The sequence below is a fragment of the Anopheles gambiae genome, chromosome X (assembly GCF_943734735.2).
Source record: "Anopheles gambiae chromosome X, idAnoGambNW_F1_1, whole genome shotgun sequence".
Classification (NCBI taxonomy): domain Eukaryota; kingdom Metazoa; phylum Arthropoda; class Insecta; order Diptera; family Culicidae; genus Anopheles; species Anopheles gambiae.
This window is the reverse complement of record NC_064600.1, coordinates 7,370,965-7,392,905: the sequence shown is the minus strand read 5'-3', so window position 1 is coordinate 7,392,905 and position 21,941 is coordinate 7,370,965. Positions and strand designations below refer to the sequence as shown.

The 21,941-nt window shown below is 47.7% G+C and overlaps 2 protein-coding genes across 4 annotated transcripts in view; one reads left to right on the top strand and one right to left on the bottom strand.

The window, feature by feature from the left end:
• LOC1271834 (histone deacetylase 4) overlaps window positions 1–13,062 on the bottom strand; it is a 40,539-nt gene extending 27,477 nt beyond the window's left edge. The window contains exons 1-2 of one of the 2 annotated variants that reach the window (XM_061641897.1): window positions 12,821–13,062; window positions 9,567–11,256 (exon numbers count right to left, since the gene is read on the bottom strand). In XM_061641897.1, coding sequence (XP_061497881.1) covers window positions 9,567–9,585 — 19 coding nt within the window. In that variant the 5' untranslated portion in view covers window positions 9,586–11,256; window positions 12,821–13,062. Of the gene's footprint in view, window positions 1–9,566; window positions 11,257–12,820 lie in introns of those variants that run through there. The other variant, XM_061641921.1, reaches the window with a different exon arrangement.
• A 43-nt stretch (window positions 13,063–13,105) lies between these two features.
• LOC1271838 (rab GTPase-binding effector protein 1) lies at window positions 13,106–19,348 on the top strand. 2 transcript variants are annotated; one of them, XM_061641961.1, is made up of 5 exons: window positions 13,106–13,252; window positions 13,340–13,522; window positions 13,615–13,892; window positions 13,994–14,101; window positions 17,111–19,348. In XM_061641961.1, the coding sequence occupies exons 2-5, from the start codon at window positions 13,369–13,371 to the stop codon at window positions 18,506–18,508; spliced, it is 1,938 nt and encodes a 645-aa protein (XP_061497945.1). In that variant the 5' UTR covers window positions 13,106–13,252; window positions 13,340–13,368; the 3' UTR covers window positions 18,509–19,348. The 2 variants fall into 2 exon arrangements, with proteins under 2 accessions (XP_061497945.1, XP_310692.6); XM_310692.6 differs by having other exon boundaries at window positions 13,994–14,113.
• Window positions 19,349–21,941: the final 2,593 nt, after the last annotated feature.

Here is a 21,941-nt window from a genome sequence, read left to right as displayed (position 1 = left end):
CGACTCTACTGCAGTGTTTCTGTGTCTGTTTGCGTGTGGGTGTGTGTGTGTGTCGCGAAATCTTGAGCGACCCTGTAAAAACGTACCGCGCGGATTAGGTAGTTGCTCCCCCTCCACCTTCAGAGTTCTTGCCGATGCATTGGAGAGAGAGAGAAAAAGAGAGAGAGAGACCCAAATCGCCCCCTCGCGGTAAACCGCACAACCTACCTTCAACGTCACGGCAAACGTGCGGTCCGTTGCCCGATTGACACACGAGCGGCGCAAACGAGAGACCCTACCAACAACAAAAAGAAAGCAAACAGAAGAGAGAAAGAGAGAGAGAGAACAAAAAACAACAAACGAGCCCTACAATTGAGTTACCACTGCCACTGCCACATGATCCCACATGGGGCAGGGTGAGGGGCGAGAGAAGGGGTGGGGGGGGTGTCCTGATAAATCGGAAAGTCAGCGGGGTAAGGGGAGAAATGCAACGACTATTTTGCTGACACAACACACTGCGGCCCCCCAGTAGTGGAGTAACTGTGCAATCACTCAATTCTCCTGACGTATCTCTCTGTCTCTCTGCCACGTTCTCTCTCTCTCTCTATCTCGCTCGTTTGCTCCATCTGGTTGCCGATGTGTCTCCCGGTGGTGAATCTGGCAGCTGGGCGTTACACACACACACACACACACACACACACACACACACACACACACACACACACACACACACACACAACACACACGATTGCTCCACAAAGCAAAACGGTTTGAGTTCCGCGTCCGACCCCACAACCCGACGTCTTGTTCGGTATCCAAAATAGGACCTCACTCCAACGGTGTCGGCTTTTCCAGGAAATTTTCAAAACAAAAAACCCGCCAGAGCCTCTCCACCTCTCTTCTTCGGCCTCAACATTGGCCGGGGGTGGGCGTAGGAGGGTTAGGTCACGCGCACTTGCGAAAAGTGCGCCGGTGGTTTTTGAAGAATCACAGCGCTCCACGATCGCACGAGTTATTATTGCGAGCATTTCGAGTGATGACGACGGCCATCATCGCGGGAGCAAACGACCGCAAAATGAAGGGTTTGCAATGCTGCACACGACGAGGGGGGGGGGGGGGGAGAGGGATGGAATGATGATAGCTCTCACATCGGAATGCTCGTTAAATTTTACATCCTTAGATGCCCATTTGAACACAAACACACACAGTGGGGCAGAGAGTTGTTGTCCCTGGGCAGCAAGCCAAGACAGCTAAACCGCATATCGTTTGCGCAAAACCCGACCAGAACGACCACTTCCCTACGATAAAATAACAAAGGAAGCCGTTACATATACATAGGTTTGTTTTTTTTTTGCGTTTATTTGCCCGGCCAACGACCTGACCAAATGACCGCATCAAGTTATCGCGCAGCCGAACGGCCAAGTTATCACAACACCAGCCAGGCAGGCAGTACACCGAATAATGCGTAGGAGAGGCAGATATATCCTCTCGCCAGCAGGGCTGGCCCATCACAATCTCTTCACGAGGTTCTAGAGGCTGCCGCCGGGCAAGATTGTCATTTACACTGTTGTTCGCGTTCACGCCATCGCCTTTTTTTCCTGTAACGCTTTTGTGTCAATCAAAATACATCTTACGGCGGCTACAACGTCAATCACGATTGGGCGTTTGAAGCCGATGCTAATCTTATCGCGATTTCTTGGAAAATGACTGCACCTATAAATACGCTTCCGATGAAGTATGGAAAAGTATCGATTGCAATGAGGAGAGGGAAGGCAGAATCGTCACGAGCAACACGCCCGTCCTGCCGTATCCAGCGTACCTAGACTTTTCCCGTATCCAGCGAGATGACTTTTTGGGTGAAGCTGATGAAGCATTAGGTTACAATTAGGCGCCACATTAGCGGCATGAACCGATCAGTCTAGGGGTAGACGCACCGACCCCTGCAAGACCGGATGAGTATCGATTCCCGGAGGTCTTCTCACTGGACTATTATTTGGCCCTAGGAGATGAGTGCTTCCACTTATAATAGAGGTCTTCTGATATCCAATGGAGCAGAGGTTACTAGATTTTATTGGGTAAATTAAATCTACTGGTTTTCATCTCAATTTTATTGGAATTGTGTTTTTCTTACTTGATCCTGTTACGACCTCTGTTAGTTCGGGCGTTGCCTGATCTTGTTGAAACGTTGTGTTTTAAAACAAACCAACGCATCTGGAAAATTATGTCCATTTTGTTTTTTTTTTATATAGCTTGTTCTAGTATCCTCCTAAACGAAGATATGCCAAATTCAAGGTGACAAATTCAAGGTGACAAATTCAAGCCCCCATAGCAGCAGATTTACACATAACCAACGCCAGAGCTTTCTGTTTTGGAATATTCTGAAGATATTACTGGACAAAGCCGGAGAACACAAAGCATTGCACGTAGTTCACACGCGGGATATATGTCTAGAATAACATCGCGATTGATGGCTAGATATTCTACACACATCCTACGGCTTATGTCCTGGGACACGGCAGCTAAAGCGAAGATAGCCAAGGTCATCGGGATGTACAAGGATGTGGACCTGTAAAATTGCCGAGATCGGAGTCAAGCAAGGCTCAAAATAAACTGAGCAGTGCGGATGACTTTATGACATCCCAGCCATGACAGCCATTTTGGCATTTAGCTCCAGGACATTAGGCATTGGCGATGACCCTGGAGATCAATTAAAACACTTTGCGTGCATAACTTCTAGCTGTTGCGGGTGTACATGACTGCGACAACAACTTCTAGCTGAATTGTGTCGCTAAAGATAGAAGCAAAAATGTAAAATGCAAAAACTATCTAGAGTAGCGATCCTGTGCTGTAAGTCCTCTTCCAACCCGGAAGTGACCCAAGCGTTACCGGCACAGGAAGCCCTCACAGAGTGGGCAGTAAAAACAGAGTCCAGTGGCAGATCCCGGTGGAGTGAGATTGCAATTGAATTAGATCCCTTGCTGCCGGAGTCCGAGTATGCCTGGTGCCTGATGCCAGCCACCGAACGGATGACGACAATGATGATGATGATGATGATGATGATGTACGGAAAAACCAGACACGCAAATGGAAGAACCGGGGGAGGGCAATGACGACGAACCGACGACTACAGGGACCGTCGGATAGCGTGTGCTGTCATGATGTACCAGAGCTCCATTGCTTCAAGCAAAAACCCACCCAATGTGTGTGTGTGTGTGTCTGTGTGTTGGGTGATTTGCCACCGCTTCTGTGCCAGAGTGTGAGACCCGTCGTGAGAGGAGAGCTGCCACCCCCCTCCTCCCTCTGACAGTGCTGCTGCTGTGGCTGTGTGCGGTGAATACTATGTATTGTGAAAAAGGCTATTAATAGCTACTGCGCCGTATCGGTTTGCGCACTTGTTGGCATTTATAAATATATCTCAGATTTTCCACCTCCCAGCCCCTGCACCCCTTACTCCCTTCTCTGTTCGGTCCGCGGCACCACCTACCCCCATCAGCGCGCACCCCAGGGGTTGTGTATCGGGGCCGGTAATGGTCCCTCTTCTTCTCCTCCTCGTCCTCCTCCTCCTCCTTCTCCACGTCACGTAGGCCAGCGTCTTTTTCTGTGGTTCGCAGTACACTTCCTCGATTTCATTTCCAGCAAATTCCCCCACTGGATGGGAGCGGCGGTTTGGGATGGTGGGTGGGGGGGGGGGGGGGGGGGGGGGTGAGCGGTAATGCGGCAACACGGTAGCCGCATTTAGAGCAGAGCATGCCAGGGAGGGCACTGCCACTTAGTTCTAGCATCGGAGGACATTCCTCCACCCCAACACTCCCCCCCTCCCACCCACTCCACCCCCTTTTGGAGGGAGCCCTGTTGGTTCGTGCTGGGATCATTAAATCGATATGGCCTGTGGCATATGGCGAGAGAAAAATGGCATAGCACGAACCCAGCCCGCCTCCCCTCATCCCAGCTCCCTCCGCAATCCCACGCCCACCAAGAGACCATCAAGGCGAAGGCTAATAATGCATTGATTACATTGGCGCGTCCTGGGCCCATCCCTTTTTGGACGAGGGGTTCCCCCCCCCCCCCCTTCCATTGCCACTCGGTAATGATCTGCGGCCGTACACACCTTTCCCGAGTTTCCTTCCCTATTGCGGCCCTTTCTTGCTTCCCGCCATGCGGCACCATCTTTCCAAATGCAAACACGCCGCGTGTCCTTCGGCCCAAGCCGGATATGAAACATCCTGGCTAATGGTGTCCGCAGCACTTGCACTGTGTGTGTGTGTGTGTGTCGGTGCTTTGTCGTTGAAGGGGGAGCCACCGGCGTATCCATTAGAGATGCACAAGCTGCACAAACCACCCACCAGGACGACGACCGGGAAGGATGATGATGTATTTCCGTGCATTGCTATAAATGCTCTTCCAAGCAAAGGCAAACACAACCCCATAACAAGGCAACTTCCGCTTTTCTAAACTCAAATCCGTCCATGCGCCGGATGGAGCCGATACACGCTTCTCTCCCTGTGCGCGTTGATAGGACGGGGGCTTCCGCATATTCCAGCGCATCCAATTAGTTTTTAATTTGCTTCCCATTTTTTTTTCTCTCCCACCGTGCGAGCGATTGTTTACGGACGCCAGGGGTGGAGTGTACAAAAATAAGTACATGTTTCGCTTCGGCATTGTCCTAGTCTGCCACGGGCAGGCGGCAGGCAGGACGAACTGAGCGCGAAAGGCGGATATTGCGCGGAGCATCCGTTTTTTTTCTTCTGTTTTTTTTCTAATGCACACAGGGGCACGGCTTCGGCTTGCTACAATACAACACATAAACTATAAAAAGGCTCACACGCCGGTTCGCTGATAAATTCCAATTAAATCTATTTGCATCGCAGCAATAATGTGCAATCAATATGGATGGGAACAAAGCAATAAATAATGATCCTTACTGTGGGCCTGGATTCTGGAACATGTCCGCACAAGAAGAAGAAGAAGAAGAACAACAAATCAAACACATTCGCACCAACGGCCACTGTCAATAATGGTCTACGCACTTTGCGCGAATGATTCTTTCCGATTTCCGTCTCAGTGCAGTGTCCCAGCGACAACAGTGTTCGAGGCAAATCCTTCAATCGATCTTTAAACAGTGAGTTCTAAGATTCAAATTTCTTTAGCCATTCTAATCACTGAACAGAGAGTGAATTTGTCACAAATTATCTCTACTATGGAACATCATGCAGCGGGACCCACTTTACTGGGAAGCCACGAGGAGTTCTGCTACCTTCAGCGAATTCCGGAGTCGCATTGTGCAGAGAAATCCTATGCATATCCTACGGGCTTCATCAACTTCTGAGATCCAGAAGACTTCAAGACCGCAAGAAATGTGAGATATCTCCCACATTGAATGTGCCCGGTGGTCCTCTATGGATATGAGAGTCTTGGACAATCATCGGAGCAGAAGATCCGAACAATGATAGGAAAAATGAAGCTAGCTCCGATGCTTTCTGGAATCGATTTCCAAGAGTAGGACTGGAATAGGTTTCCGGAATGGATTCCGCAATCGGTTCCGGAATTGACTGCGGAATCAGAACCGGTTCCGAAATCGATTCATACTCATGGATATTCCTGATTTTCATTCTGGAGCTAATTCCAATTCTAGGGTCAATTATGATTCCGTAACCGAAGCAAATTGTGATTCCCAGGTTGATTCCGCCTCCGGAGCCGGAAGATTTGGAATCAATTTCGGAGCCATCTCTGCATACGACTCCGGAATCGGTTCCAAAATCGAAATCGATTCCAGCATCGGAATCGGCTCCGGAATTGATGCCGAACACGGAAATCGGAATCGGGTAGATCCGATTACAAGCTCCCACCACTAATCCGAACGCTCTGGGCGTGTTTGAGCAACGCATCCTTCGGGCCATCTTTGGCGGTGTGTTCGAGCATTGAGTTTGGAGGAGAAGGATGCACCACGTGAGCTTGCTAAAGTGTACGGCGAACCGACCATCCTGACTGTGACGAAGTCTGGGGCTGAGGATGCCAGATACTCTTGCCCCACCAAAAAGCTGTTCGACAGCGAGCTCCAGAGTTTGGCACGAGATGCAGCTGGATCCGATAAAGCAAGACCTGTCAGATATCGTGTGTCTACTTGGATGATAGGCTGCAACCAGGTACCGAACATCCTGGAGAATGATTGTTGACCGGACCACGTCGCAACTCTTTTTGAGTGCTTTTAGAAGCATAAAAAGGCGCTCCGTCTTGTTGTAAAATGACCCGATGGGGCTCATCGAAGGTTCTCTTTGATCCAAGGTAGGATCTACTCCTTTAAAATACCCAAAATAGCTATCGATATTCACTTGTAATGCAGCTTTGCTGAAACCTGGAGACATTTTCAATCCATTAGAAGCCACTGCTCCAAAAACCATAACTCCGGCAGAATGTTTAGTGGCGAACTTAAAATTTATCTTCTCCAAAACATCCTCAAGCTTCTGCGGTGAAATAAATCTATCGGTGCTTAAATTTGACACAGAATTTGATACGACCTCCTTCGTGTACATCGTGCATTACTTGGACGTTACTTGTCACTGACTTGTTTACATTTTTGACAGTTAGAGTTAGTGTTGGGTAAATCTGATTCTGATTCATGAATCAGAATGAGTCCTTAAAATGTTTCAATGAATCTGAATCTCAGCAGGAAAGATTGATGAATCTCAAAAGATTCATAAAACTTGAGTTTCTTCTAATTCTTATTCTTGACGTAAAGACCTACGTGGTCCAGCCTATACAGGCATTCGAGACTTCTTGGTACCACGCAGTCGAGTAGTCTGTTATGCTACGTGGAGCCGGTCGATGCCAGACTTAAGCCCACGAAGAGCATGCCGTGCGAATTTACCACTGCACCATGGGATCGAGCACATTCAATATTTTGAAAGTTATACACGTTGTACAGCGATTCATAAATTCTTGGATATATATGAATCTTCATGAATTGATCCTTTATAGATTAAATGATATTTAAAGAGTGATTGATTCTTCGAGATTCATGGAACTTTAGATATTCACGAACCTTCAAAGATTCTTTAAACCGATGGTCCAGACCTAACTGCATCTTCAGCGGTGCATGATCGGAGAAGCAGCAAAGTGATGGTGGAAGTAGTCGCCCCTTAAAGAACGATCAGTCGAACTCTCTCATCAGAGCATCCCGGCCATCTTTATGAGTTAGGCAGCGTTATCCTTCTGGAGATAGATATGTTTGAATTGAAGATTCTTTGAAGATTCCAGATTCTTCAAAAATTAATAAATCTTTAGAGTTTCGAATCGGGAATAGAATCACTCATCGCTGAATAGTCATATGAATGAATCTCAACGAGCGATTCATAAAACTAGTTATAACCCTTAGGGTTACACACATATACATATACATACATGTAGTAAGACGCACATCAGAATGATCTGTTCGAATCGGTTTAAATGAAGAATCGTACCTATTGTCCAAGGATCTTGAAGAACGGTTTACAGTCTGGCCGAAAGTTGCTCTAACTAACGATCAGGGAAGAACAAGAGTGCTCTTGGAAGAACTAGGACCATACGAGCGATGTTCGCATGTCAAATTGCGAAAATAACAGCGAGATACCGGATGTGTTCTCTTGTACACTTTGCTGTACAAAGCACAAGCAACAAAGCATGCCTAGCCTACTGCGACGTTAAGTTGTATCAATAATGGTAAAACAAGATTATGGTTGAATCCTCAAAAATCTCTAATATCCTGCGGTGCATACTAATGGAGCACGCAAATGTTTTAAAATGTATTATAGCTGATTTCAAAACAATCGATCCGTGGATTCAGAAAACAAATTGACTGAATTTCAGAGCAACAAATATTGTGCGTCGTAGCCCACAATTGGTACCAGTACGCCGCACATCTCTAGAAGGATAACGCTAGGCACTCATAAGGATGGCCGGGATGCTCTGATGCGGCAGTTCGACTGATTGTTCTTCAAACGGCGACTACTTCCGTCATCACTTTGCTGCATCGGCGATCATGCCTGGGCCTTAGGGCCTTCTGGGCATCGACAAAAGCGTCGATTTGGGGATCGTAAAAATGCGTAAAAATTCAAAACTAAATGCAAACCGTTGTTCGGGTCGGATATCGTTGTGCTTTGTCGCGCGTGCCCCTGAGACACGGCGATGTGTTGTTGGGCAACACTTTTTCCCTTTAAATCGTTTAAGAAAAAAAAAACCAGCTACCACCAGCAAAACTTCCGGCAGGGCGTAGGGTTGCAGTTCCGTGCTGCCTGCCCTACTGAACCTGCCCTCACACTGTCAACATAAACAAAAACCACACACACACACGCGCGCGCGCGCAAACAAAAACAAAAGCATATACCGCCACCTCCGCACAGCCACGAATCGCGGATCGCACCAGAAGCGGGCCACTGCCGGTGGGGTCGAGCGACGCGCGCGCTTGCAATATATAAATGTATAGAAATGTATGCGCATGTATACATATACATATATATATATACCTATACGTGGCCAGAAAAGATTAGGCGGACTAAAACCGGCACCGCGGCTCTAAATTTAGACACTCACTATTTGCTGATTATTGCCAAGCGCGCTATAAATATCGCCGCGGGAAGGAAAAACCGACCGCATTGGAAGAGCGCGGCAATAAAAAAAAAGGACAGAGCAGACCAGAACTGAGACAGCAATAAAAGGAGGATCGGTAAGTGTGGGGCCCACAGCGCACAGCAAACGAAAGAATAAATTTTCGTTCGACAAATCCCTATTTTTGGCCTTCCTGCTTTCCTGTTTTTTGTTCCCCTTCAGCTTTTCCGTTTTGAATGTGTGTGTTTGTGTGAGTGTTGGGCGCCTTTTTTTTTGCGCAACCAGCTTCATAAACTGAATTTATAACTTACAAATATCGGTTTTATCGGCAAACACCAAAAAAAAAAAAAACACCCTACCGCCCTACCGCGTACCACGCGAATAGGGGCAATTGCCTTCTGTCTATCATTTTAAAATCCCCCATCTCTCTCTCTTTTCTATCTTTTTTCTCTCTCTCTCTCTCTCTCTCTCTCTCTCCCTTTCTTCCTTCGTCTCTTCGCCCTCATTCTCGTTACCGAACGCCCGCTAAGCTCGCTAACATGTGTTCCGTTTCGTTGCGCATGTTGCGCTGTGCACGTGAATAGAACAATATAATAATAAAAAAAAATCAGCAACAATCCTTCGCGTTGTGCCTCTGTGTGTTGGCTATATTTACGTGCCTGCTTTTCCCCATTGGCAGCCCTCTTCCCTTTGGTCCAACAACAAACAGCATCATCATCAACACCGTCGTCATGGTTTTCCCATTTCCCCCGTTTGCAGGAATCCGCTCCCCTCCGCCTCCCCAAAATAAAGCAGGACCAAAGACGAAGCAGACAGGAGCGGATGACGATCGCACTCAATTTTGGCAAATATCTTTTGCTGGTTTGGTTTTTTTTTTTGGTTTTTCCTCGTTCCGCGTTGCGCATTTGTACCTTCCAGTGCTGGCGTAAGCCCACTCAAAAAAAAGACGAAAAAAAAACACACACAAACATGCAATTAGTGAGGAAAGTTCGCAGCGCACTACTCACCATTGAAGAAGCTGTGCATCGTGCTTCGTGCAGGCAGGTTGTTGGTTCACGGATGTTCACGGTCACGGTGGGAGGGGGGGGGGGGGGTTGATTTTTTTTTCTCGTTGTTGTATTTGCGGTTTTGTCCAAAAATCTTTGCCAACCCCACAGAAACCGACCTCGGAATCGGTTTGGGGAGGGGGTTGTGTTGTTGTTGTTGAACTGCAGAACTGATTGCAGAGGAGGGATGCACCCAACAACAAAAAAAGGGAGGGTTTGTCGCGTGGGCGGAGGCGGGTTGATTACGCACGCCGCCACCACCACCACCGCATCCTTTTTCAGCGATGGGCGGAAGTCGCAGAGTTCTGGGCAGGCTGCGGCAATCAGTCGGGGACTCGCGCCGCCCGAACGCACTTCCGAAAGGGCTGTCGTGTCCGCTACACCGCCACCACCACCACCACCACAATCGATAACAGCATGCCACCGCCCACCACCCCAGCAGCGGTTCTCGGCAACAACTACGCGCGCCCACCACACACCACAATTTTTCGCTTTCCGCTTCTGTGCCGCACGCACTCCACACTACCCAAAACCACTATACAACCACTAGCGAACGGAGCGCGCGTGTTTGTGTGTGTGTGTGTGTGTTTAGAACACTCCGTATGTGCCGCTGTATTCCTTCCGTTTGGATTTTTATTCCCTTTTTTTGTATTTCTTCACACTAGCGCGCGGGCTTGCAGGATACCTTCCCCTCCCCACACTCACACACACACACCCACGTCCTCGGTTCGTTGCGCTGGAGGCGATTTGTTTTGGAGCGAGCAATTCGACGACCTGTTTAGGAAGACGTGAAGGCTGCTGCCGCCCGCCCAGCTCCACCAGTAGCCATCGCCCCACGCACGTTCGCCATTTTGCACCCCCACCCCCTCGCTCTAGCCCACCTTTTGGGGGCACTGCGACACGCACAGGCACACACAGTGATTTTGCACGGTTCCCTCACACACACAGGCACACACACACACGGAAACGCACACGCTTATCACACACGGCTCGCAGAAAACCAACGTTGAATGTTGCAGGGAGCTACCCTCTTTTTCGTTGTTTATTGTGTGTCTGCTTGTTATCAAAAAGAGCAGCCAAGTGTTTTCATGCTGTCAAAAAACTTGCCTGCTGTTGCCTGCGCCCGTGCCCCAAGGTTGCTACAGGTTCGCGATCAACAAGTGGCCAACAGTGGGCTGTGCCAAGCTGCGTACAAAACCACCAAACGAAACCCCAATGCTCCCAGCTAGCATTTTCCAAACCGCGTCCATGACGTCTGTGCGGGGTTGAGCCGCCTGGCCGGCCGGTCCAACGTCGAATCAACGTCGAATGGAAGTAATGGTACGATGATGCGCAAACCGTCACCACTTGGGTGCAATTTTGTGCCAGCGGCTGTGATGCTACTACACTTACAGTGACACTGCTTCTGGGCGACCCAAACAATCGTCGGCGACAATTTTTGATGACACTTTCGATCTGTCAAACCGTGTGCGTTTTAGCACGAAAGTATGGCTAACTTCGATTGTTTCGTCGCGAATGCTGGGAAGCTTTATCAATCTGGGCTATCTTCGGTCGCAGTAGTTTTTCTCGTTCAATCTCTGTAGTTCGTCTCAGCAACTCAAGTGCCTCAAATCCACCAAACGACCACTTAACGGGTTCTAAACGGCTCAAGCTTTCAATCAAAAAGAAATCAATAAAGTCCTCAAAAGAAATCAATTGCAAGAAAAGGACAGCAATATAATGACAAATTATCATACGCCATCTATTGAGCAAACCAGAGTGAAGCTACGGAGCCTTCGTTTTTTCTTCCTCTATCGATTTTAGATTTTACCGACTTTTAACCTTTATGTTGGCAACTGCATACCCGGGTTTAAACTTTAATCTTTAAACTGTAATAACTTTTGAATCATTGCTTTTATTGGCCTGAAATTTCCCGTAACCTCTCAACTATTAATTTCCGATTTTTTGGTGCATAAATCGTAACTTTCAACAAGCTGTAAGTAATTTATTTTGAATTATTTTACCACGTACGTTGGCAACGGCGACCTCACTGTCGTACAGCGTATAAAGCTCGCCAGGCTCCGGTGGGCTGGCCATGTTATACGCATGGAAACGGACGACCCAGCCCGTAAAGTCTTTTTAGGCCGTCCACAAGGACAGAGGAGGCGTGGTAGGCCCAAATTGAGGTGGCAAGATGGCGTGGAGGCGTCCGCCATTAAGGCCGGGATAACGGACTGGCAGACGAAGGCGCGAGACCGTGAGCGGTTTCAGACACTCCTGAGGCAGGCCAAGACCGCAAAGCGGTTGTAGCGCCGGATAAGTAAGTAAGTAAACGTTGGCAACTAGCATACTCGGGTATTCCATATATTTTGTATGGAGAAAAAATTCAAATTCAAGCGATTTAAAATTACAAATAGATCGTTAGTTTTATCATATAATAAAAAAAAACTGAATGAATAAATGAAATAGAAGAGAATATATCGGTCGACATTACTTGCTTACGGCATTGAAAGATAGAAAGCATTGTTTACCAATGAAAACCTTTTGTTGTTTTGCGTCAAAACGTGTGGAATACTCGGGTATGTCGGCCACCAACTTACGTGTGTAAATTTGATTACCAACTCTACGGTTAAGCTTAATCTATGGCGCTTGCGATAAAATCAAATGCGGCGTCCAACGACATCAGAATTTGTTGATACTCCGACATCATCTGTCAAATACCATACCAAAAGTTGACATTACATCCAACAACATTGCATCCGATGGAGCACTGCCATCAGTCTTACTGATTTATTTGGGAAACTTTAGCAAGCTGAATTTTTACAGTATGTGAAGGAAATAGAATGTTGTAAAGAAATACATTTTTCTCTGCTGGGAAAAATTCATTTATTATTATATTGAGCATCGAACTGCTAAGCAAAACTAAAAACATGTGATGGTAAGGTAAACATTAGGTTTTATTTACTGAACATTCGATAGTACAAACCATATTGATGTACCGACTATCGAACAAGCGTTCCATAGACAAATTTTGTTGATTGGGAATGGTTCGTGTCAAGATGTTTACACATCTAAGTTTTAGTTTTTAATTGATATTTGATTTTGTAATAAATCTTTTTTGGTTATGGCATTGCATTACGTAACGAATAAATAAAAGGAAATAAGTTCAAAGTTATCCAAAATAAACACATTTTCTTAACTTCTCGAGCTATTCAGTACCAAAACAATATATTCACCTTGGTAATCAACATCAAAAGCCCGCAGACAATAAACGTAAAATTGATTTGGTTTTCTGTTTTTCTTTAACTAATATAAGTCCACATTTTATAAAACACACCTGCATAAAACCGCTTATATTTTAAATTACGATATTTGCTGTTGTTCTCTGTCCCAAAAACGGAAGGAGTGTGCTTGTAAAATCGAGTCGTATACAAATTCCGCTACACCACGTTCACAGTGTGCGCAGCGAACAACGCACACTGCGAACCCCATCTGTCACGCGGAAACACATTGACAGAGAAGAAAAGAGTGCACTCACACACGCACACAGACACATACACACATACATACACACAGAGAAGAAAAATAACGAAATCGAACCAAACCTTTGGTTGTAGTTTTCTCCCTACTGCTGGCTGGCTGCTGCTGCCGGGTGTCACGGATGAAAGGTAAACATTGCTCATTTGTTCGGGGTTTTCCTATTTAAAAAAACACACTAAAACAAGAAAACACTTTCCAATGCTCTCCACGGCTAGCTTTATAGACAGGCAAGCAGCCCGAACCGATGGAAGGGGAAAAGGAACAGACGGTGGAACCGTCGCCGGCCGCCAGCGCCGCGAAGGAGGAGTCGGCCACGGCCCAGAAGGAGCTGGCCCGGATGCGGGAAGAGTTCAACCAGCAGCGGGCCCGCATGAAGGAGCTGTACCTTGCCAAAGAAAGTACGGGCACCGTCCGCCGAAAACGATGCAAACCAGCGTGTACTCCCTGTTTCGCAATTTTCATCTTTTTCCCCCGCCCTTCGCCCCTGCAGATGAGTGCAAACGGCACGCGGCCGAAGCGACGGCCGCCCGGAAGGAGCTCGAGGAGGCGAAAGCCCAGCTACGTATTATGGAGTACAGCCGGGAGAAGGACGCGGAGGAGCAGCGGAACAAGGTGGAGGACGAGAACCGCACCCTGAAGCAGCTGGTGAACGAAACGCTCGACGAGTCGTCCTGCATGCGGGAGTCGGTCCAGCAGCTGCAGGACGAGAACGGCCGCCTGCTGGAGGAGATCCGGCAGCTGAAGGAGGAGCTGGCGGACAGTAACCAGGTAATCCAGGGGTAACTGCAGCTGGGTTGGGCTCCATAATTTACTCTTCCTTTTTTTTTTGTTAACCATTCGGCACTTACTTCTGCTGCCCTACCCGGTAGGTTTCGCCGAGCCTCGCCAAAACGGTCCAGCAGGCGAAGAAGATAATACTCAAGCTCGGGGCGGCCGACTCGAGCAGCTGCGACAATCTGGAGGAATCAATGCGGAAGGTAAAGAAATATGTACGTATGTATTGTGATGATCGGATTTCGGCCAAATTCGAGTGTTCGACATTGTTTTTTTCCCCTATTTTTTTATAAATTCAAATTAAGCAACGGGTTAACTTCCGATGGTGTTAGTACTCCGTTTTTAATGCTGTAGTATTGTTTTTGTTTATACTAATTATATACTGCTTAGATTTACATTCGCCTCCAATTTCAAATCCAAATAATACAGCAGGGTTTTCCAGGGGTTCTCATAGTTGTGGGACACTTCCTTGACTCTTTCCTATTATAAGTGACCTTCATATGTTGGAAATTAGACTCGATGGCACCCTTTTTGGACAGGCTCGTAGGAAATTCCTGTTGAATATGTCCAACAAGAGTGCTATAGAGTCCAATTCACATTACATTATGTTCATTTCACGAAAGAAAGAGTTAATAAAGAGTCCCACAGCTACTCCTAGAAACCCCTGTAATATGTAGAACTCCTCCTTTGCATCTATACCCTTATTCAAGGCTTATGTGTGTTATGCTGTCCCGTAGTACTTAGTTAATACTTTAATGTTTAACATTTATTTAAATTGCGCTTTTGTTTTGCGTTTTTTTTTTTGGTTTGTTTTATGTAAACACATATCTAATGTACGTACTATGCACAACCCGCCCGTACACACACACCCGCGCATAAACTTGCTTCTCTCTCGCTTTCTCTTTCGCTCTCATGGTGATCTATCTATCTGTGCCCTTTCTCCGTCCATCTTTCCACGATGTGCTTCCCCGCCGCCGCCGCGTGACCGCATGTCCGCTTGCTATCCGACACGCCATGCACCAACGCGGCCAACTGTCATAATCAACTATCTGAAACGCGAGAGTAGGGCGCCTCTCGCCGTACGGGAAGCATGAAAGTCAAACGTAGCTAATTTTGTTTAAATTTGCTGCAACGAGTTTAGTGCTCTCGTCGAGTACAGTGTCTGTGCGTTTATTTTGTTTTTCTGTTTTGCACTGTCCGCCGAGCCCGGCGCGGGAAATGGATCCTTCGGCGACGGTCGATGTGGTAAGGCAGCTGTGAGGTGTTTGTGGGAGGGCGGAGTGTTGGGGATGATTATTTTTTTTAATGATTATTCGCTCCAAACAGCAGGGAGCAGCAGGCAGAAGGGACGATAGAAAGCTTAGAAATGTGTGTGTGTGTATTTTTGTTCTTTTTTTTGCCCAGCGTGTCGTGTCAGTTTATGTTCATGTGTGTGTGTGGGTATATATCAACATAGATGTTTTGGTTTTGTGTTGTCTTGTGAGTGTGTTTTTTAAATATTTTTTTGGCCAGGACAGGAAATAGTTAAAACAAGTGTCCAAATAGTGCTTTGTTAAATTGTGTCGGCACTGTCTAGTGAAATTGCGGACAATGTTTGACACACCTACACACACATATGCAGTACAATTGTTGCGTACGAGCAAGTGCAATTGCAATTGTTGGAGTTGCAGCGCACGATCGGAACCGGAATGCGGAAGTGACCGGTAGCAGGGTGGCGGATGTATATGTGTGTGAGAGTGTCTCTCGATCTGGCCATACTATTAGCAGCTACAAGCCTAACCTTCCCGATGCTAGCGATGCCACGGCTACGTAGCAATAAAATGGTGGCCAAGCGCCCCTCCAAAGCATCTTTCGGGCCCTAGCAAGCTAGGGATGCATTATTGATCTTCGCTGCCAGAGGAGCGTGTAGACTGTTCGGAAATTGATTGCAAAGTGTAAGACTGGTGGGGGGTCTTTCCAGAGCTGCTTAAATCTGACATCATTTAGAAATTTACCCCGTTTTGTGTGCAAGAGATGCTGCAATCCATGAAGAGTTAGCCCTACTTTCGAGTGTTTTAAACATTTTATTGTCTTTGTGTACGTACTCATTAGAAAATACGCCCCTAGAGCTTAGCAGTGTGTACTAGTGATGGGTAAAGTTGGCAAAAATACGGAGTCAACTTCGAATCTACTCCGATAATTTCGGAATTGACTCTGGAAGGTAGGGCCGACCAGCATTATCCGGAGTCGTTCGGAATCGCCCGAAGTCATCCGAAGTCGTCCGTAGTCGGAGACTTCCGGAGTCTTTCGAAGTCGTCGGAGTCGGCCGGAGTCGTTGAGAGACGAAGTCATCCGGAATCAGTTCAGGTCGAAGTCGTCGAACCACAACGAAATAAAATGCCTGATCATAAGCACGTTGCATCCGACGGATTTTGATGTCTCCGAACGACTCCGGACGACTCCGTCTCCCAACGCCTCTGAACGACTCCGAACGACTTCAGACGACTCCTTCATCCAATGATTCCGGTTCTGAACGATTCCAACTTCGGACGACTCCGTCTCCCAACGATTTCGAACGATTCCGAACGACTCCGGATGACTCTGGACTACTCCGAACAAATCCGGACGATTCCGGACGAGTCGGACTTCGGCGGACATTAACGACTCCGAACGACTCCTGATGACTACGGCTGATTCCGGAGAACTCCAGACGACTCCAACTCCGGAAAACTTCCAACGACTCCTAACGACTCCGGACGACTCCGTCTTCCAACGCCTCTGAACGACTCCGAACGACTCCAGACGACTTCACAAGACTCCTTCTTCCAATGACTCCGGCTCCGAACTCCCAATGACTCCGGCTCCGAACTCCCAATGACTCCGGGCAACTCCGGACGACTCCGACTCCGAGCGGAACTATTGGTTCAGTTTTTGCTGGGATCGGAGTCGTGAGTGCGCTCCAAAGAGCACATCACTAGTGGGTAGCTTAATAGCTGTGGTGGGCGATGAGCTCAACACTATCACTTCTGTTTTACCTATTAGCATCGTGGTTTTGGTATCTTTTCCTTTTCTTAACCATGTTCTCAATAAGCTACTGGGATAGGTACTGTGTGTGTGTGTGTTTGTAAAATGCTTTGTTGCAACACTAATGCACTAAACTGCGCAAATAAGAAAAACAAGCGTATTAAATTCCCCCTTTCGTTCTAATTTTTCTCCAAATCGAACACACATAGGCACAGGAAGATGCGGAAGTGTTGCGTTCGCTGGTCGTCCCGCTGGAGGAGGAGATCAAGTCGCTGAAGGAAAAGCTGCGGCTCGCGTACGAGGAAATCGAGACGTACAGTGCGACGCGTGACGCGCCGAAGCGCGAGGCCAGCAGCAGCAGCAGCAGCCACAGCAGCCACAGCAGCAGCAGCACGCAGCAAACGTCTGCGATGCTCGGCATGATCGGCGCCCAACCGGCACCACCCGAAGGCGAGCCGGCGGAGAAACCGTGCGAACGGTGCGCCGCCCACGAGGCCGCCCTGGCCCGCCAGCAGGAGGAGGAGCGGAAGCGCACGGCCGGCTGGGAGAAGAGCCTCGAGCGGCTGCGGGAGCAGGTGGCGAAGGAGGCGGCCCTGCGCGCCGACCTCGAGGTGCAGTGGCACAAGAAGCGCGAGGAGCACAAGAACGAGGTGCAGAAGCTGACCGACTGGGCGACCGAGACGGAGCGGGCGCTCGACAAGCTGCGGCGCGAGTACGGCCAGCTGAAGGTGGCGCTGCGCGACGAGCTGCAGAAGCTGACGCAGGAGCGCGAGCACGTGTGCTACCGGCTGAACGGGCTGCAGCAGGACAACGACTTCCTGTCCGGCAAGTACGTCGCGAGCTCGGACGCGCTGAAGGATCAGGAGATCAACCTGCCGCAAAGCATCGAGGAGCTGCAGGAGCTGGTGCTGACGCTGCACGAGAACCTGATCGTCACCAAGGCGGGCTGCGAGTTCGCGGAGCGGAAGGCGCGCAGCATGCAGGACGAGGTGGCGCTGCTCCAGGAGCAGCAGCACTGCCGCGACCGGGAGGCGAAGAAGGCGGAGCAGCACTACCACCAGAAGCAGCACCAGCTGCACGAGCAGCTGCGCAAGCAGCAGCACGACTTCCAGCTGCTGGACAGCCTGCGCAGCGAGCTGGAGTGTGCGGAGGTGGAGCACAAGAAGCAAAACTCCGAGCTGCGCATGCAGATCATCGAGCTGCAGGCGGCGAACGAGCGGCTCGACCGCCAGAACGGGGACCTGCGCAGCAAGATGACGGTGCTGCAGGAGGACCTGGCGAACAACGAGGCGGTGCAGAAGGACTTCGTGAAGCTGTCCCAGTCGCTGCAGATGCAGCTGGAGAAGATCCGGTCGGCGGACACGCAGGTCCGCTGGCAGGACGACGACGACGTCGACCAGTGCCCGAACTGCAAGAAGGAGTTCACGGTGACGCGGCGCAAGCAGCACTGCCGGCACTGCGGCACGATCTACTGCCAGCCGTGCCTGGGCAAGTCGGTGCCGAGCGGCCCGAACCGCAAACCGGCCCGGGTGTGCGACGTGTGCCATACGCTACTGGTGCAGGACACGGCACCGTACTTCAGCCGGGAGCCGCCCCAATCACCCTAAAAACCGGCGCTCGGTTGGCGCTCCGCCACAGCCAAAACACAGCAAAGCACGTGATTTATGCTATTGATTAGTACGGTAACTACTCCCCATTCTTCCTTTCCCCACTCCACACACCTGTTACTTCGATGTGTTATGCAGCAGAGAACCCCGAAAACGCAAGGCACGCCCGCTACGAATTTATTCGTTGGTGATGCCCCACTTTGAATCATTTGCTGCGTACACGGTGCTGCTGGGTGCCTTTTTTTCTTTCTTTTGGTTTAGTGTTTTAAAACGCTCTACCCCCTTTCCCAACCTTGGAACACGTTTTCCTACGCTTCGGGCCTTGAAACTCCGGGCAGCGGGGAAGCGTGTGCACGCGTGTAAAGTTGTAGAAATATGTTATTTACCAGAGAAGTAAGGATGCCAGTAGCGACGAGAGACAGAATGGTTTAGCAAAAACGAAACAAACAAAAAAAGGACCACCATTCCTTCCCCTAGCTTTAGTGCTCACAGGTGCGCGTGTTTGACCCATTGCAAGCCGTCTGCGCCGCCGTGGTCGGGTTTTTCGTGGGTTTTTTTTTATTTGTTTTATGTGTAAGAAGGAAAGTGTGCAATCACCAGAGGGCGTGTGAGACGAAATTTGTGGCTCGGCTCGTTGCGAAAAGCGCACTGCAATTACCACCGCAAGGTGATGAATGAATGACTATTATTCGGACCTGGTGGACCGGACGCACGCTATGGCAAATTTCGGCGACGAAAAATTTGGATCGAAATTTGGAAGTTTGTTAAGATTGTGCTACTGGTGACGTTATATCAAATAAAAATGTAATACTCTTACATTACACCAGCATATTGGAGTAATTGATGAGTGGATGACTGTTTCTTTTTTAAGCGAGCGAAAGAAAGTAAGGAAAATACAAGGCGAGAGGAAGGGATGAAATTTTATCTCCCGTCGTATTTGCAAAAAAATCCCGATTTGTCCGATCCTCAACATGAATAGCTCTCTAAGCTGACGGTCTCTTGAAGATTCACCTCAGAGAGATTTCACTGTAATTGGATTGGTTTCAGCTGTAAACCGTTGGGTGCACGTTTTTAAGAAAATCGCAATGAATTCAATAGAGTGCCGTGATTTCATATACTGTGGTACCCTTCATAACGAGCAAATCTGAATATCTCTCTCTCTCTTAAGGCCCTATTACATTACAGGAATAATTCCGGAATTCATCTGTCGGTGACCACATTAAAATCTGGCAAGGTAATAGTCACCAATGTCCCCAATGCCTTTAAAGAATAAAATCTCGCATAACGAGCATTATCATGTGTGTGCCTGGTACGTTTTTTGGTGCCGATGTGGAGTTAAGATGCAACGATCGGTTTGAATTGAGCATTTCTTTAATTTTGATTTTCGCTTAGGTAAAATAGAGCTTCAACACTAAGCATCATGTCATATAATACTATTGCTAGGAAGAAACGTGTATTGCCCATATGGTCCTCGTCTCCTAATATTTCACTTGGCCAATTAGCGAAATTGGAAGATGTCAGTATCGGAACCGTACGAGACCGCTTTCCCTCGAGAGAATTCCAGCTTCGAAGATGCGCCGCAAAGTGGTCGAAAACCTGGACATGAGGACCAAAAGTCTTTTACGGATTTACGGATCAGAATAGGTTCATGATAGGTTCCAGAACGGTATTAGTTCACTATCAGTTCCCGGTCCTATATGGGTTTACTTTCAGTTCCAGGACTGATATGGATTCATGATCGGATCCAGGATAGAAGTGTGCCAAATGAACCAGAATCTTACGGTTCATTCAGTTCATGTGAAAGAATGAATGAACCATTTCACGACAAACAAACGCTATGGTTCTTTTTATATATCAAGTTAATAAATAAAATGAAAATAAGTACAAACATTCATGATCATTTTGAAATAATGAACAGAAAAACCTACCAACATTCGCAAATTTAGGGGAAAAAACAAGAAATGGTCGAACTGTTAGTGTGAGTCGCTTTCTAGGGTGAAATGATAGATTGTAACCAATACTGGTTTGCTTTTCATGCGATCATACCAACGGAGTTCGGCAGTTCTACCGATTTTTCAATAGTGTACCGGTTCACAGACTTTAAAGGTATTGCTGTTTACAAAAGAACGAATGAACCGAAATCACGTTCACGTTCACAGCAATGAACGACTCAGTTCACTCACGTTCACTCAAAAGAACCGAAATGCCCACCTCTACTCCAGGACCAGTATGAGATCATGAGCGGTTCCAGGGCAGGTATGGGTTTATGATCGGTTCCAGGACCAGTATGGATTCATGGCAGGATCCAGGACAAGTATGGGTTCATGATAGGTTCCAGAATCGGTATGGGTTCATGATAGATTCCAGAATCGGTACGGATTCATGATAGGATCAAGGACTGGTATGGGTTCATGATAGGATCCAAGACCAGTATGGATTCATGATAAGTTCCATGACAAGTATGGTTTCATGATAGGTTCCAGAATCGGTATGGGTTCATGATTGATTCCAGGACTGGTATGGGTTCATGATAGGTTCCAGGACTAGTCTGGGTTTATCATAGGTTCCAGAATCGGTATGGGTTCATGGAAGGATCCAGTTAAAGTATGGATTCATGATAGGATCCAAGACCAGTATGGATTCATGATAGGATCCAAGACCACTATGGATTTAAGATAGGTTCCAGGACTGGTATGGGTTCATGATAAGTTCCATGACAAGTATGGGTTCATGATAGGTTCCTGAATCAGTATGGATTCATGATTGATTCCAGGGCTGGTATGGGTTCATGATAGGTTCTAGGACCAGTATGGGTTCATAATAGGTTCCAGAATCGGTATGGGTTCATGACGTGATCCAGGATAAGTATGGATTCATGATAGGATCCAATACCAGTATGGGTTCATGATAGGATCCAAGACCAGCATGGATTCAAGATAGGTTCCAGGATTGATATGGGTTCATGATAAGTTCCATGACAAGTATGGATTCATGATAGGTTCCAGAATCGGTATGAGTTCATGATTGATTCCAGGATTGGTATGGGTTCATGGTTGGTTCCAGGACTGCTATAGGTTCATAATAGCTTCCAGGACCGGGATATGGGTTCATAATCATTTCTTTACCAGTTTGATCAGTATTGGTTACTGGACCGGCATATGTTCAGGATCAGGTTCCGGACCTTCATTCGATCATGAGCAGTTCTTGAACCAGAAAAGGTTATGTATTAGTGCCAGAAACAGTGTGGATTTGGTGTTGGTTAGAGGTCTCTTAAAGGGCCGTCATAAGTCCTTTATTTTAATTGGGTTTCAAGAGCATGAATTTTGGCGTTCTCATTAGGGTAAAAGGGGTTTTTGAAATTTAGTTGCATAGCAAAACTAGTGTGGAAAAATAAAGTTAATGGTTTCTGAATTCTTAAACCTAATCGATGTCC